Genomic DNA, 17,537 nt, shown 5'->3' with positions numbered 1-17,537 from the left:
CTCAGGAGAATGTCACCTAAAAAACACACACACACACACACACATCACACACACAGGGATTACACACACATGCACAGAAACCTCAAACAGTCAGGCCATCCAGAGCTGGGCAGCAGTAGGTGCCACCAGGACACAGTGCGAATTCAGGTCAAGGAGAAAGAGTGAGAGAGAAAGAGAGAGAGAGAGAGATGGATCACAAAGAGAGGTAGAGAGATAGAGACAGGACAACAGAGGGAAGTGGGAGCCGAAAAAGGGGACAGGATGGGGAAGTAAAAAAGGAGGATAGAGAGCAGGGATGCAAACTTATCAGGGATGAAAAAGGTGACAACGATGCCAACCCCCTAGGAGGATCCGGGGCATGCTCCCCGGGGAATATATTTTATATATAAGAACATTTTGCACATTTTAAAGTTCAATGCATCAATCTGGTGCACTTGACAACAAAATTATGAGGCTAGATCTATGAAGAACTTTGTGCTGTTGTAAACAATTTTGTGCTCTGGTAACAGTTTAATCATAAACATTCCTGTGTTGAATGTTGCACGGGCACAGGCCAACCCAACCACCCACCCCAATACCCTCCCGACCACCCACTCCAGTCCACTTCACCAAAGCACATTACGTCACAGATTTCCATCAGGTATTAAGCAAAAAAAGGGCCAACTATTGGAACAGAAAATCAACAGAGGCTGCATCAGGCATGGCCTAGCTTCTCCGTGTTCTTGAAAAACGGTGACAGTGGGAACACATATTCTTTTCCCTTTACATTACTCTTTGAGTCTAGCTTGTCAAGACAAGGCCTATTTGCACCTGACTCCGGCCTCTAGTTGAGCCACAGACAGTAATGGCATCCTCCTCCTAAAATTCTCTCATTCTGAAAACAAACTGAAGTAGGAGAGTGGTAAGTTTGTTCAGTTGCAGTGAAGCGCCCGGCAGTAGAAAACGGGTCAGTGCTTCAGATTACATACACATAGTGACGTGTGGTCAGGGGAGGCAGAGCCTCATGAAAAGTAAAAGTCATCATGAAAAGTAAAAAAAATAAATAATGATAAAATAAAATAAATATTAATATGTATCCACTGATCTGTGCTTTAAATAAAAATTTTGTATGATTCCGATCATTTTTATGATGAATTTGACCATGTCCTGTTCAAACAGAGAGGCGACTCGCGAGGTGAGGCAGCAACGAGCTGCGCCTCATATCAGATTGTGCAATCCCTCACACACTGGGTTGAGCGCATGACTTTTGCTTTCTCATTGTTTGTCATCACTGAAATATTTGTAGACACTTTTATTATATGTCGTTTGTATCCATAAAATAGGTAATGTAATGTATTTCACGTATGTGAAGAAGCTATGTAGTCTTGCTGATCTGTCATAAAACGACAGTGAAAAAGCACATAGGACCTCTGCCTCAATGAAGGGGGCGTGCGAGAGCCTGGAAAACGGACTTCCAATCCAGTGAAGTGATAAATACATAATGGGAGACTAATGCCAGAGCTAAAAGGTTTGCTTCAAACGACAGGACAGAAGATAACTTTAGCAGCTAAACTCCGGACCAAACTCGGCTGACGGCCATGTCTTTTATGTGATTGTACATTGTACATTTTCGACGTTTTCACGCTTAGATTTTTCCAAAGTTACAGAGAAAAAGACACTGTGCTATCCGATAACACCGTTATTGTAACCAGCAAAAATGGTTGATGTGATTTGCGAGGCGTCTGTCAGCCAACTGTCTGACTTTAGCACGTTAGCCTACGTTAGATAGCATAACGTTATTGCAGCGTACCAACGTCACACGTTACCGTAAATGCCATCTTAAAAAGGCCGCTTTCACCCGAAAAACATGTCTTGTAATACACCTGTCTTGAAAAAAATATTCATGACAGCTTGCGTTCGCAGATTACTTGGAGGACCCCCCCCCCCCCTTAAAAATATTTTTATTGCAGATCTACACGAATCACACAAATGACCTATTTTGGATCAAAAACGGCGAATTTCGCCGAAAGGTGACGAGTTTGCACCCCTGAGAGAGAGAAAGAGAGAAAGAAAGAGCAAGAGAAGGAGGGAGAGGGAAAAAGAGAGTGAGCGAACTGAACAGAAAGAAGATTATAAACACATAAAGCTGTGCTGGGGAAGTTTGTGCATCTTAGGGAAGCACAGAGCACTTGAGAGGCTGGGTCAGAGGCATGACATCCTGTATCAGTCACATGGTTCACACTGGAACACAGCCATCATCACAGAGAACTGTGCACCACAACCGCGCCATAGCAACAAAGGTAGTCGTCATGGCGATTTGGCTTTAACGCGATACGTTTTTGGAAGGCCTTAACCAGCAGGATTTACATTCTGATGGCGATCACTAAAATCGATGCTCTGAGAAACAAAAAGTCTCAAGGACTCTCTAGGCTCTGTGATCAGCTACTACAATTTCACAGTGGTCCGATTGTATTAGCCAATTAAAAACACTTTAAAAAAGACGAGCACCACCGCCTGCCAATCATTTGGAGGGAGGGAGGGAGTGTGGATACCTATATCACTCACATTAGCTTTAAGCCTGGAGCCCCTGAGTGCCAGTGTGGGATTTGTGATCCTACTGTTAAGGTAGGTAAACTATCATCATTTCAGACACACACACACACACACACACACACACACAACAGTTCAGGTCAGGAGGAGCGTAACATGTGGAGGATAAACAGCTTAAATATAGAACACTTTGGGGGGCGTGGAGCACCAGTGGGGGGAAACTGGAGCATCTGACTGAACTAAACAGCATCCAAGCTGCCGAGGTCAAACACAGGACACCCTGGAGCTGGGAGAACGTCACTGCAGCTTTTCTGCAGATCCTGGCGCTCTGGCAGCGGACACACCGCCAACGTGCCAACGCGCCAGCGTGCCAACGCACCAGCGTGCCAACGCGGCAGTGAAATCATCCTCACCTCGCTTGATGTGCCCGTCCCGCGCCAGGCAACCGTGGGGCTGGACACTCGTCACGAAGATTGGCAGCTCGCCGCTCTTGCTGCCCCGCCCCCCTGCGACGGTCATGCCCAGGGATTCGTGCGCCTCCTTCTTCACCGTGATGTGCTTCTCCTTACAGGTCACACACTGGGAGAGGTCCTGGGAATCAGACGCACACACAAACACACGCACATAAACATACATATGCATGCATACAAATGTACACACATGCACACACACACACCACATAGTCACAATCACATATGTAGCGATGCACACATATACTCAAAGATGCACATTTCTAATAGAGCACTACACAAACACATACAGACAAACACACACCATATACTCACAACCATATTTATACACACAAGGATGCAATAATTCAACCAACACCCAATGAAGGAGAGATAATCGGACAAACACACACACACACACACACACACACACACACACACACACACCAGACGTGAGACAAAGCTGACTGCAGACTGTCCGCTAATGTTGCCTCATCAGCCAAGTGTGGAGACCAGTCCAGGAGTGACACTAATCCGCCATTAAGTTTTTAGATCACTCTGGACTTTTAAATACGCTAAGCCCCTGAGCACATAATTACCAGCATTAGACAGGCCCGGTCACTAACCCAATAAAGGTTGTTAAGGGCCTGGGCTTAAAAACCAGAGAGAGAGAGAGAGAGAGAGAGAGCAAGCCGCTGTTTCTGAAGCAGATAAGGGCCTTATTCGGGCCTGATTCGGTCCTGATCTGGCTCGATCCGGTCCTAACTGGTTGAAGAGTCAGATGGCATTTGACCAGAAAGCTGTGCACTTGTATAAATTACTGATCAATGCCACCATTATGAGCAGAGCGGAAATTCCATTGTTTCATTGCATATTAGTAATTTAGGAGACATTTTGGAGTGTGCATATCATTTGCATAATGTGAAAATACGCACAAAAACTGTCACACATCCTCATGTGCACACACATGCATAAACACACACACACACACACACATGCATAGACATACTCACAGACACATACACAGACACGCACAGACAAACAAGAACACACACTCACACACAGACACATAGACACACACATACACACACATACATAGGCATACTCACAGACACACACACACAGAGACTTATACAGAGACACACACAGACAGACAAGCACACACACTCACACACAAACACACACACACGCACACACACACACAGGGGCACGTCCTACCCGTTAGACACTCACTCTGTGAGCGCTGGGCCGGACCATTTGCAGGCTGGGCACAGGGCTAGGGGCCGCTGTGGGGGGGAGGGGCGGGGTATTGTCATGGCACCAGCTATCTCTCACGCCATTGGAGCCAGGCAGAAGGGGTGTGGTCTGCTTGCTAGGACGACCAATCAGTAGATGGACTCTCTCCCCACTGGCCTGAAGGGAGGACAGAGTGTGTGTGTGAGTGTCTGTGAGTGTGTGTGACTTTCAGCACATCAGAGGGAAAGAAGGAGAGAGAGGGAGAGAGAGAGTGAAGGACATGACACTCCTGCTCCTCTTCCCTGAGTGCTAAAGTCAGTTCAAAGACTGCCTTTTCTCTCTCGCTCTCTCTCTCTGTCTCTCTCTCACTCTCTCTCTCTCTCTCTCTCTCTCTCTCTCTCTCTCACTCTCTAACTCTCTCTCTCACACACACACACCCTTGACACCCTAACCTCTATGTGATATGTGTGGCCTATTTGAATGAGTAGTGTCAGTCACACACACACACACACACACACACACACACCTGTATGATCTGTGCAGCCTGCTCTGGCGTGCCGTGTCGGAGGTCGTGCTCGTTGATGGCCAGCACGCGGTCGTCTCGGCACAGTCTCCCATCCTTGGCGGCCAGCCCCCCGTCCAGCAGGTCCAGCACAAACACACCCGCCTCGTCCGTGCGCCGCACCAGCTTGATGCCCAGCTGCTCGGCAGAGTCCCGCTTGTGGAGGGTGATGCGCAGGCTGGCCGGGCTGCTGTTGCCCCCTCCGCCACCGCCGCCGCCACCAACACCACCGCTGCTGCTGCTGCTGCCGCCGCTGCCACCAGGAGGCGGTGTGGGGGTGGGGGTGGCGACAGGCACGGGGGCAACTCGGGCCAGACGGGGAGGGCGGGCGGAGCAGCGGCGTTCTCGGAGCACCGTCAGCTGGAGGGTGGTGCAGGGCCGGCCCAGCGTGGTGCGAGCCACACTATGGGGCACGTTACTGATGTCCGTGTTATTCACCTGAAGGAGGGGAGATGTGCAGATACACTACCGGTCAAAAGGTTGGGCTCACTTAGAAACAGTCTCTGAAATAAATATGAATCATGAATATATGTTTTCATGGAAAACAAGGACATTTCTATGGGACCCAAAACCTTTGAACAGTACTGTTGACAAGAAGAGGGTCAGTGAGATTAACATGGAAAGTGAGACAGACTGTGAGTCAGAGAGAAAGAGAGACTGACAGACAGACAGACAAATAGACAGATAGACAGGTAGATAGGTAGATAGACAGACAGATAGACAGCTAGATAGGTAGACAGACAGATAGACAGGTAGACCGGCAGACAGATAGACAGACAGACAGATAGACATGTAGATAGGTAGATAGACAGACAGACAGATAGATAAGTGCCTCACATCATGAAAGATGAATGTTATAATAATTACAAGTTTCCCTGACTAATTTCAGTCGTAGTTGTGTATGGAATGGACAGACCGGTACCTGTAATATTTGGTCTCCAGCCAACAGTCTTCCGTCACGAGCAATCACCCCGTCACGATACACCTCCTGGATCACCACGTTGATGAGGGGGGTCTCGTTGCCCCCGACGATACTGATCCCCAGCTCCATGTAGGGGTTGGAGCGGTGAATGTCAATGGTGGTTATCTCCCCCTCGGGGAGAGAGGGCAGCTTCACACACCCTAGGAGTCAGGACCACGAAGAGAGAGAAACAGAGAAAATGCTGACTGCACATACACACACAAGCGCACGCACAGACAAAAAACATCTGAAGTATCTAAGAGTACATTTGTTGAAGCTGGTGTAAAACATCTGTCAACTCTGGGAGATATTATTAGCTCAACTGCTTACTCCACATTTTCACTGAACTTTAATGCTAACGCTATCCACACCACCATTGCATAAGATGCCTCATGCAAGGAAAACACACACACACACACACATCCAAACAAATGGGACAAGGCGAGGGGACATCACACAGTATCTTGTCTAGACATTAAGTCAGAATTGACTGCTAAAATGTTGGCCTGGCAGTATGGCTATTCTCCTACGTAATTTTTGCAGCGATTGCTTCACTACCCCTAGCAGCTGAGGTTTCCCTTGCCTTTCACTAGCACACCCTGTTAAGGTAATGACAGATATTGTTGATAAAAAAAACATCAACGGCTTGGTTGTGTGGCAATATTTGCTCCCTGATGTTTGGACCTCATTGTCCAATCCAAGACCGAGTGCTGTTCCATACCTTCCTCTGCTGAGAGAGGCGGGGACTCTGCACAGTCCCACCCAGAAGAGGCGGAGCTTCCCGTGCGTAGGAGGTGGATGCAGGGGTTGCTGAGTGGGCGTTTCACACGCGGAGGAGCACATTCTAACCCCACCACACCTGGAGAGACAGGGGAGCGCTAGTCAGCTATACTCACACACACACACACACACACACACAACTTCACATACACAATTATACACACACACACACACACACTCAGAGACTGAGAAAGGATAGTATACAATCTAGAATCTACACATCAACACACCCAATAAATCAACATACATCAATGAAAACCTCCCTGCACACACATTAAAATCCAAACACACAGAGAAGATATTTGATCTCGGTTGCTCACTCCACATTTTCACACATAGTAGTTTAATGCTTTTCACACGTAGAACATCCCCACATAACACTTAACACACACCTGTACACAAACACACTTGAAACAGACGCACACACACATGTAAACAGACACACACCCGCACACAAACACACATGTAGACAGACACAAACCTGCACACAAACACACATATAAACAGACACACACCTGCACACACACAGACACACGTAAACCGACACACACCTGCATACACACACCTGTAAACAGACACACACCGCACACACATGTAAACAGACACACACGACAGCACACATGTCATGTGACACTGCTGTTTCTTACTGTCTTCCTCCGTGCTCTCCTCAAAGGCAGGGTTGTCTACGCCTGACTCCTCTGTCCACATGGGCACACTGCTGCAGGTGGTGGGGCCTCCGGGGGGCGACGGCGAGGCGTCCCTCAGCGTGGTCTGCGGTGAACGGGGAGGGTCTGTCACCATGGCCCTCTCCTCCACACACTCCAGCCTGGGAGGGTCCAACGCCGCCCTCTGGCTCTGTGTGCCTGGACACCTGTATGCACACACACCAGGCATGTGCACACACACACACACACACACACACACCCACACACACACCTCCCCTTAGAAAATACATGTACGATCCAAGTGAACACAGCACTATTTATGATATTACCCCCAGGAAGCAGATGGCCAGTAATGCTGGACAAGGACACTCTCTCAAATTCAAACTTGTTCTTCATTCCTATCAACTAATTAGCTTTAGCCATTCTACTTGACAAAGTTGCCAATCTCACGTGAGACACGTGCTTTTATGCCCTGTCTCACGCTAGCATGAGAAAAAAAATTCCATTGACTTCAATACACCTGTTTCGGTCCGTCTTTCTCATTCTCACAGATTCTTACTCCAAATCAGTCTTGAAAGTTGGCAAATCTGACTTGACCCCTTGGTGAGGGGAGGCTCCCAAATATCTAATGTGCTGAGCTGTGTGTTTACAGGGGGGCTGCCGTGAACCATAGATGCCGTAGCAGCAAATGGCTGTGTGGTTAGTTCAGCTGAGTGGATTTAGCGACCTCAACAGCTGACTAAAACCTGATTCGACCTGTAATCTGAATGATAGCACCAATTAAACACTTGATGGGATTAAGGGACGCTGTGCATAGTTGTTGACACAACACTCTAAAGGACAGGGCTGTGTCCAAGCAGCCCTCTGTGTATGTATGTGTGTGTGTGTGTGTGTGTGATAGGGGGATATCAGCATGTCGGATCACTGTTCATTAACCCCCCACACACACACAACACAAGCCCGCTCAAGTCCCTCCTTCATCCCACTGTTGCGCCACAGTAATGGTGATAGTGAGGACAGAACACCCAAGCGTCATGACAACAGTGAGCCGCTAGTCCCAGGAACCCACAAACAAATCAGTACCAAACCTTTCCTAACCTAATCTCCTCTCATACAGTAAGTCAGTTAGTAATGGTAAAGATCTTGAATCTGACAATTATATGAATAAAGTATAATCGTGGAGGACTACTGAAACTGCCCATCTCTTCCTCTTCAAACAGTCTGCAGTGTATAACTTTCTAAACAGCATTATCTGTAACAACATCCACTGAAATTAGTTTATCACACATCAAGTAGATGTTTCCTCAAACTTCCACTTTGTTTCTTGAAAACCTCTATCCTGATTGCCGTCAACAACTCTGTGATCTCTCAAATGATCACATGCACTAGCCTCAAAACTCACCCAGGTCTAGTCAAATCTCAATCAAACCCACTAAAAGAAACGCTAAGACCAAGACCAGCCTGGACCGGCCCACAACTCACCATAGCCCCGGGTTGCCTTTGGCAGTCTCACAGAAGAAGTGATTGAAGAGGTTTCTGGAGTTAAAGTTTCCCAGCATGGCTGCGGACAGCGATGGGACTTGTAGTGAGCGGCACTGGGACTGGGACTGGGACTGGGCGGGCGCGGGGCCGGCGCATGATGAAGGGAGTCTGGGCCTGGCAACTAATCTCCCGTCACATGACTAACGGGGTAAAATAATCCCCTGATGGGATGTGAGGGAAAGTGAACACGTGCACCACAAACACACCAGTGGCTACTCTGGAAGTGAACTCTAGAACTCTAGAACCCAGGGTTCCACTGGGGGGGCTGAGAGGCTGAGGCACCAGTAACACAGCAGTCCCAGGTTTGCCTCCCAGGGAATACACATATAGATCAAATGTGGACCCTCCTACTGGTGCAAATAGCTAGGGATTAAAATGTAAGCAAAAGTATAATACAAAACTACCTACAATTGTTTGTTCATAGAGGTTCAGTGTTGAAGACCCACAGAACACAATAGCAAATGATAGACAGGCTTTCACTGTCAGTTGCTTTAAGAAACTGACTTCAAGCACTGTTATGTTACTCTGTATTGGGATTGCTAAAACCTGGGGTTATCTTTACGAGGTATTTTATAGACGGTAAAAGAGAGACAATCTGTACTGGCACAGGAACATGCAGTTTGTAAAAAGAAAAAGTCAAAAACAAATCCTGACTTCAAATTCCTGACATAACTATTTGAAATGGAACAAAAAACAACAGACATTTATAACTAAACTAGCCCACGATAACGTATCATGAGATATCCCGACTCTATCTTCAAGAATCACCTGAAGACTTATCTCTCCCAAGATCACCTTCCTAACACCTCCAACACCCCTAACATGCTTAACACTCTTGCACTTTGTTTATCCGCTCTCTTTGCATTTTCTCAGACTAGACTATGACTAGAATTAAACTAGAATTAGCACTTAGCGCTTGCTTCAAAAGATCTCCTAACTTACTTAAGCTTGACTGTGTCCCTCAACTGTAACTCACTTTGCATGAAAGCCTCTGCCAAATGAATACATGTTAAAGTCAATGTGAATATCTAAGTGGAATGTGACACCAGACAGAACCCTGCACCCGAGACAGCAGTGGTGTATAGGGGACATATGCACTGTCCTCCCAGACCCACTAAGCGGTTGATGCCATGAGGACCAACCCTACGAGTGAAGGCTCTCATCCTTAAAAACATGCAGGCTTTGTTGATGCTGTGTATGTACTCAATACTGTCACATGAGACAGGAGATGATGCCAACATGCAATTCAAATACACATGAAGTACAATGTGTTCATTCACACACAGTGAAGTATGTACAGTTTATGGTTTGTGCATGGTACGTGATAATTTTTAGAATAAAAGTGAATCTGAATTTACAGTGAATGTGAATTAACTGAATGCAATTGAGTAGCTACAGTATATATCTTTCATGCCCATTGCATTGATATATATCTTCTAATGGATGGATAGATTTGTAATGGATGGCACATTTGATAACTAATATATCTTCAGATAATGATAATGATGATATCTTAGATGATCATTTTCATATTGTTCTACACAAATAAGAACATATAAGTGTTGTAGATGTGAGAAAACATTAGGAAAGATTTGCATGGATTCGCCAAAACACATCCAAGATTAAATGTTATTCAGTTGCTATTTCAGAGCGTAACATTACAAACTACAACAAACTGCTCGCCTAGCATTTCCAGGCCCCATCGTTCACAGCCTCAACTGTGGTCTGGATATCCTCCAAAGGAATTAATTTGGGTGTTAAGGGCATCACAAACGTTGTTTATAATTATACTGAAAGGGATTGGATCAACCACCCCCCATGGCTCACCTATTGGTTGGCCAGGAAACTGGCAGACTGAGCTTATCTGAGTATTGCAGCAAAAAACTGAGTTCAGATGTAATGCACCAGCAGGCAGCACACAAACCACAACACTTAATCACATATCACAACATAAACAAATCACATATAGAAACAAAACATCACAAACCATAACTGAACTCAGACACCTCAAACCACAAAAATAACAAGAAAAAGCCAAAGGCATTGAATCACAAAACCTCACCAGTTAAAAGACATCACAAACCACAACATAACATCACGAAGTAACACAACAAGATATGGCAAATTAAAACACACCATGACAAACCACAAAACATCGCCAAGAAAATGACAAAAAACATTACAAACCAGAACAAAGCATGACAAATCAAATAAAAACCCGACAGGCAGCACAATATCTCAGCCCAATCAGACGCCCACTGGCTCCTACCTGTGCTTGAGGTGGGCCTCCAGGTCGCAGCGCGGCATGCTGAGCTGGCAGAGGGGCGTGAGCGGGCACGACACCGACAGCTTGTCCAGCAGCTTGTGCACCAGGATGCTGGAGCGCCGGCAGCCCTGCAGCTGCAGCCGGGCCCTGTCCAGCGGGCAGAAGTCACGCTCCTGCAGGAAGCTGCGCAGGCAGCGGGCGCAGAAGGTGTGACCGCACGGCGTGTCCAGGGGCTGCACTAGCGGCTGCAGGCAGATGTGGCACACCAGGTCTTCGTCCACCTCCAGCCGGTAGTTGTACAGGTGGTTCTCCCAGGCTCGGTGGATCTGGCCGCATTCAGGGCACAGGGCCTCCAGAACCGCCTGGCCTACCGCTACCGGGTCCACGCCGCCTCCCCCGACACCCTCACCCAGGGTGCCCATGGTTTTGTAATGTGTAAGATGCGCGCACACACACACACAGAGACGTGAGACGTGGCACGGGCCTCGGATGGCAAGCAGGCTAGGTCTTCTTGGCGTCGGGGGCGTGTGCCAGCATGGGCGTCAGTGGGTGTGGAGGTCAAAGGTCGAGATGGGTCTGGCCACCCCTCAGAGGACCGTGAGTCATCACTCTGGAGGGCAGAAAGAACAGAGACGAAAAAGGGTTTGGTTCTAAGAGGGAGATTGAGAGATTTTGTGCGAGTGTGTGTGTGTGCAAGAGAGCGAGAGAGAGGAGGTATGTGAATGAGTGAGTGTGTGTGTGGGACAGAAATAGACAGCAAGAGGAAGAGTGAGTAAATGTGTGTGTGCGTGTGTGTGTGTGGTGTGTGTGTGTGTGTCTGTGTGTGTAAGTGTGAGTGTGTATGTGTGTGTGTTTGTGTTTGTGTTTGTGTTTGTGTTTATGTTTATGTGTGAGTACACAAGAGAATGTATGAGAGAGAGACAGGGTGAGCAATATGTGTGTGTTTGTAAGTGAGTGTGTGAGGAAGGAAGGTAGGGAGACTGATATTGTGTGTGTGTGTGTGTGTGTGTGTGTGTGCGTGCGTGTGTGCGTGGGGGTGTGTGGGTGTGTAAGAGGGAGAGTGAATGTGTGCTTGTGTGTAAATGTATGAGTGATAGGCTGAGAGAGGGACAGATTATGTACGGCTATAGTGAGGAGCTGCTCTTGCCCACTAATCTGACAGTGTAATCTCTCGCTCTCTTTCGCTGGTGCAATCTTCCAATCCTACAGAGGGGGAATTATCGGGGATTGAGGGAAAGAGCACAGGGCTGAGTGGTTGAAAAGAGAGAGAAAGAGTGTGGCGGTAGGATATGAGTGTGTATCTTCATGTGCCAGTGCTCTGGAAGTGTGTGCACTCTGTGGAAGTTTGGCAATATAGCGTGTTGTTCATGCATCGCTTATATGTACACAAGAGACAGCAGAGAGACAAGGACGGAGCAAAATACTAAGAGAGAGAGAGAAAGAGAGAATAAACAAGTGCCATATAAGGACAAATAGTCAGAAAAGACAGTGTGTGTATATGGCAGAAAGACTAAAGTAATCCATGAAGTAATCACGGAACATTCTCCCCCATACAGGCGATGCCTGATCTATAAATATGAAAGCCTTGGGTTCTGGAGCGGAGCCCAAGCAGCAGGCAGCCAGACCCAGCTGCTCTGATGGGAGCCCTTCCAGAATCTCAGCAGTGTGCAGCCGGCGCCGCACATGACTCTACAAGATGGCCAGCGAATGGGACGCTTCATACCCCATACCCCCCAACCTCCCCCACATCCACCCCCACCCAATCACACAGAATGTCACATTTAACACCATCCTCTTGGCTCCCATTGAGGTGGATAATGAATGTAGATGGTGGGCTTCACTACAGTAACAGCCAAAGCCACGAATTCTGTTCTTCCTTCTGTTGGTTTCCACTGTCTGAGGACCACTGTATCTCCCTCTGGTCCGGATAGGGGTTAGTGGGTTTAGTGGGCACCTACTCTCCCATATACATGACTACCTGCTCCACTTCTCCAAGAGAGCTGTCTCTGTCTCCGTGACTACCTGCCTGTGTGTGTCGAAGTCTTGGACTGGAGTTGAATAATTCATGGGGACAAAAGGATGCTCTGTTCCCATAACAAAGACCCATCATGGCCATTTTACACTAGCAGCACATGGACACACACACACTTACAAACAAACACTGTCCTCTCCCTTTTCGTTTGTTTTCCTTCACATGTACAGTCAGACTCAGAAGTCATATCAGAAGGCTTGTGAGTGTGTGTGTGTTTGTGTGTGTGTGTGTGTGAGAGAGAGAGAGAGAGAAAGAGAGAGCTCTGAGAATAGACTTATTGCAATGTGTGTGTGCAGGGTTGGGGAGTAACTAGTTACATTTAACGAAGTAAGTAATTAAATTACAAAATAAATGTAATTGTAATCATCAATGATTTCAAAGGGTTAACATCCGAATATATTCTCTTTGGTAAAAAAAAGCTTTAAAGCTTATTATATCTTATTCTGTTCTATTATTCCATTGGTTTGCATCTTTTCACCATCTAGCAGGCTCCATTCATTTGGCAGTATGCGCTCTATATTGTTTTTGATTGGTTCTCTTGTTTGAATTTGCACTGCCTCTCGTCTGCCAATCAAAAAGTAATCGAAAATAATCAAATGTAAGTTATATTAGTTGATGAAGTAATTAAAATGGTCACATTACTTATCACATTTTAGCAGGGTAACTAGTAATCTGTAACCTATTACATTTCAAAAGCAACCTTCCCAACGATTTGTGTGTGTGTGTGTGTGTGTGTGTGTGTGTGTGTGTGTGTGTGTGTGTGTGTGTGTGTGTGTTGGAACCCCTTTAAATTATATCAGTAGTGTTCATGTCTCATATTGTGCATGCACGTATGCAAACTTTCAACAATCTACGCCTGTTGTGGATTAAACTTTTAGTAGCCACCATTAGCTTCACATTTGATGGCCAACCTGATTGCAACATCAGTTTGATGGCATGAAGAGATATTTCATTATATAACACCGAGAATTTTAATAGCTCCTGGGAGCTATCCAGAAGAAAATCTCCGTCCACTATCTGATGCAGCACTTTTAATCTCGTGTGGATGTTTGCAAGTGCGCCTGTGTGGGCCGACAAGAAGTGCTTCAAGGCCACAATATTATTGTACCCTTGAGTTTGCCTTCTGTAGCTTGCTACAGATCAGGCCTTGCCACTTCACATTGTGAACGCTTATTGCCATGTACAGTTCCACCACTTTGAGCTGAGCGCACCGGGGACTGGGCATACCATATTTCTCTTGATTGTGCATGAATTGTAACCATAAAGAAGGAGTTGTCTTTTCATCCATTGGGACCGTAACGTTAGCCTACATGCGAGGAGAACCACTTAATGAAACAAATCTCCGTGGAGGAAAAGATTTTTTTAGCGGTCCTTAATCTTCTACCGAAGGACGGATCGTTTATGCTTATCTTGACAATGTAGCAGTGTAGAGATTTGGACAAGCTAGGCTTATATAATAACTGTATCAAAGACCCAATCAACAAATGATTTTACGATTGATTATTTTCTTTTACTTCTGTGTTTTGTAAGTGACACCCAGACCACCCAAACACACGACAGGATGCAGACAGTGTTTTCCGCTTTCACATCCAAGCTTCTCAATTTTTTCTTTATACCATAGGCGGGTCACATTAACAGCCTGCAACATTATGATAGATTCCTTTGCACATCGCCAATTCCGTTCTGTTTTCCCTCAAGATAATGCACAAAATGACATTGAGTGCAACAATAGACAAGGCGTCACCTAGCTTATTTCCAGACATAACGGCGGCACCGACAAACGTTATTCTGAATTAAGAAAACCGTAAATTCGCCTCAGCATCTGGCAGGATGTCTCTTCCTCATGCATATACATGCAATTGCACGGATGTCACAAAAGCTGCAATTATACAAAAGGAGGACGTTGATGTAGATGACATGCAAAATAAATACATCGTATTACCTATTGCTGCTCCTCCTTCGTAATGTGAACGGCCCCGAGAGGGGTCAATTATGAATCTCAATCACATTCACTGCAGCTTGCTTCCTCTGAGCCGCAACCGACTGTCAAAACGCCCCCGAATCATCCAAGGTAGAGTGCCGCCCCCCGCTCGGACAGTGAAAGATTTGTAGGCGGGTTCTCATGCTGTCAGTCTGCCCCCAGTGGCCTATCTGACGTTTCCTGATCTAAAATGAAGGAGCAAGGCACGTCTTTAAGTTTTCTTGACCGAAACACTGCCAGTTAATGGTTTCGTCACCATTTTCAACTTCAAAACTCACTGTCGCAATTTAGGGCGAGATATTGGAAGGAATGGGTTCATAGATAGGGGCTTTTGAATTGGTATCAGGCACTGCTGGGTCACCTAAACCAGGGTCTTAGTTTGGGTCCTGGGCCCTGTGAGTTCCAGAAGTAAACATTAAGCATAACAATCAGTGTCTATTTTTTGTCGCTGAATAGATGGCATTGTTTCATCTGCAGATATGAAAGAAGATGACGATTTGGAGAGGTCTGTAAGATTGTCTTTGGCAACCTCTTAACGTAAGGTGTGGTCTAATTATTGCTGGCCCGGGAGCTAACGTTTTCTATTCTATGTAATAGGCTAACCTTAACCAGATAGCTAGCAAGCTAGAGCTACGATTGCTCAGGATGACCCATTATGCTAGCAATTTTGTATCGAATTTTTAGGCAAATAAATTAACTAATTATGGTTGGGCACGTTGTTAGCTAGATTAACTCAACCAGTTGTGTCCAACTGTGACGCTAACGTTATTTTATGATAATGTGATCATTGATAAATTATGACGATGATAATCTTTCGTACCCAGTTAGCCCATTTGGTAGATCATTTAGAATGATGCATCTGAATGTACTTTATGAGTGATGACAATGTTTGACAAGATCCATCAGCTGAAGAGGCAATGTGAGTGGGATTGTGCAGCTTATCGCAATCCTCGCATCAGCGTCAAATAGACTGTTGAATGTTCAGTGATGACAAGACGAGGAGTTGCTCCTCTGCGCTGATGCAGCTATTCGACCCGCAGCTGTTCTAGAAGCGCTGCCAGACAGCAGGTGCAGGACTGGTGTGCATGCATGCCTAGTGATGATTCAGCGTGTCGGGTGGGTGGGCACTCGGTGGGGTGTAGGGCGCCAAATGTGTTTCACGGCCACCCAGTATGTGATGTTAACGTTAATATTCCCTTTTTAGACGTGCGGTGGAAGAACTCCTCCGTGAATCAAACAGAGCCCGGGCACGAGCAGAGACCATGGGCCCAACTGGATGGTACGTCGTGTGTGGCAGGTCACTAGAAACTAGCCTGTCCAATTAGTAATTTTGCACATTTCTGTCACATTCCACAGATATCACCACTATGTCAGAGTGCAAGCAACTCAAATCTTTGCTTTATAGTTGTGATCCAATTGTCACTTGCATTCATTCTGACCATATAGCAGTTGATACTTTTGAGACTCTTAAATATGAATCACTAATAAGCATTAAAAGGAGTGATTGGCAGTTAAAAGCGTAACGTGATGCGTTATTTGCAACAGGCTGAAGTGCCCTGTACAGAGCACCAACAAGCGCTTCCTCCTGAACACTCTACGCTCTACCGCTCTTCAGCGCCGCCCCGGTGGTCACTCAAGGGAGCGATCACCAGTGGAAAGAGGACCAATCGAAGAATCTGGGCGTGAAAGGACAGGAAGCACACGACACCGGGAGGGCAAAGAGCGCAGTCATAAACGAGACTCTATTAGAGACCATTCGCCTTCCAGACGCCAGTCCTCCCGCAGACATTCGCGCTCTCCTAAAGACTGCTCACGCAAACCCAGCCAACCATGCAGGACGCGTTCTTCCTCTCCTGTCCATGACACGGACACGCCTTCAGCTGTCAAACAGCCCAGGGACAGGAGAACTCATAAATGATCTTTTTGTTTTAACATGATTTCTCAGATCCTCAGATGTGCGGACTGTGTGTGCATAGTGTCTGAGCAAGGGTGTAAGATACTGTATTAATATTGTTCCATTTCCTAATGATAAAACCTTTATTTAAGTATGTTCTGTATGCAGTACTTATCGGGTTATAATAAAAAAAGTAATTTTTGATAGCAGAGATTCACCAAATCAGTGACTAGTTTCCAAATACCTGTCCACTGATAGAGTAAGCATTGTGAGTAAATGTAGTGTGTGTTGTTTTCCAACAGGGAGCGCTAATGCTCCACACATGCCAAAACTTATGATCTAATATTAAGGTTTCTTGTTTTTTTTTAGGGATCTCAGTTTTTTAATATTATTTATTTATTTTGCAATGATTTGTAACCTAACCTTGCAATGATGTATCTATGAAAGCTTGCTCTGTCGAATAATCAATATTGTACACAGTGGGTTACCATAACGCATCGATGTGAAGGGCAAGGTCTTTGGGTAACAGTTGTGCTCCTCTTCAAGGTAGCCAGTCGACACACTGGGTGTGATTGATAGTGGATTCATTTCTGCTCTTGGGACAACTTATATTTCAATTAAAATGTCATTATAATTCCAA

The 17,537-nt window shown here is 46.1% G+C and overlaps 2 protein-coding genes across 5 annotated transcripts; one reads left to right on the top strand and one right to left on the bottom strand.

Moving 5' to 3' along the window:
* Window positions 1-2,698: 2,698 nt before the first annotated feature.
* Window positions 2,699-15,143, bottom strand: lnx2a (ligand of numb-protein X 2a). Of its 4 annotated transcripts, none has more exons than XM_031584403.2 (8): window positions 14,965-15,143; window positions 10,994-11,600; window positions 7,165-7,388; window positions 6,459-6,596; window positions 5,699-5,898; window positions 4,741-5,214; window positions 4,212-4,391; window positions 2,699-3,120 (listed from the first exon to the last, which is right to left on the bottom strand). In XM_031584403.2, the coding sequence occupies exons 2-8, from the start codon at window positions 11,410-11,412 to the stop codon at window positions 2,827-2,829; spliced, it is 1,929 nt and encodes a 642-aa protein (XP_031440263.2). In that variant the 5' UTR covers window positions 11,413-11,600; window positions 14,965-15,143; the 3' UTR covers window positions 2,699-2,826. The 4 variants fall into 4 exon arrangements, with proteins under 4 accessions (XP_031440263.2, XP_042566202.1, XP_042566201.1 ...); XM_042710269.1 differs by having other exon boundaries at window positions 3,007-3,120; window positions 4,197-4,391; XM_042710268.1 differs by lacking the exon at window positions 4,212-4,391.
* A 217-nt stretch (window positions 15,144-15,360) lies between these two features.
* si:ch211-140b10.6 (uncharacterized LOC105890178) lies at window positions 15,361-17,537 on the top strand. Its single transcript, XM_012816152.3, has 3 exons — window positions 15,361-15,508; window positions 16,208-16,282; window positions 16,549-17,537. Exons 1-3 carry the CDS (start codon window positions 15,483-15,485, stop codon window positions 16,919-16,921), a joined length of 474 nt encoding a protein of 157 aa, XP_012671606.1. The 5' UTR covers window positions 15,361-15,482; the 3' UTR covers window positions 16,922-17,537.

The sequence above is a fragment of the Clupea harengus genome, chromosome 17, assembly GCF_900700415.2.
Source record: "Clupea harengus chromosome 17, Ch_v2.0.2, whole genome shotgun sequence".
Lineage (NCBI taxonomy): Eukaryota > Metazoa > Chordata > Actinopteri > Clupeiformes > Clupeidae > Clupea > Clupea harengus.
Note: the sequence above shows the minus strand (reverse complement) of the source record. Positions and strands in the feature narration are given on the sequence as shown.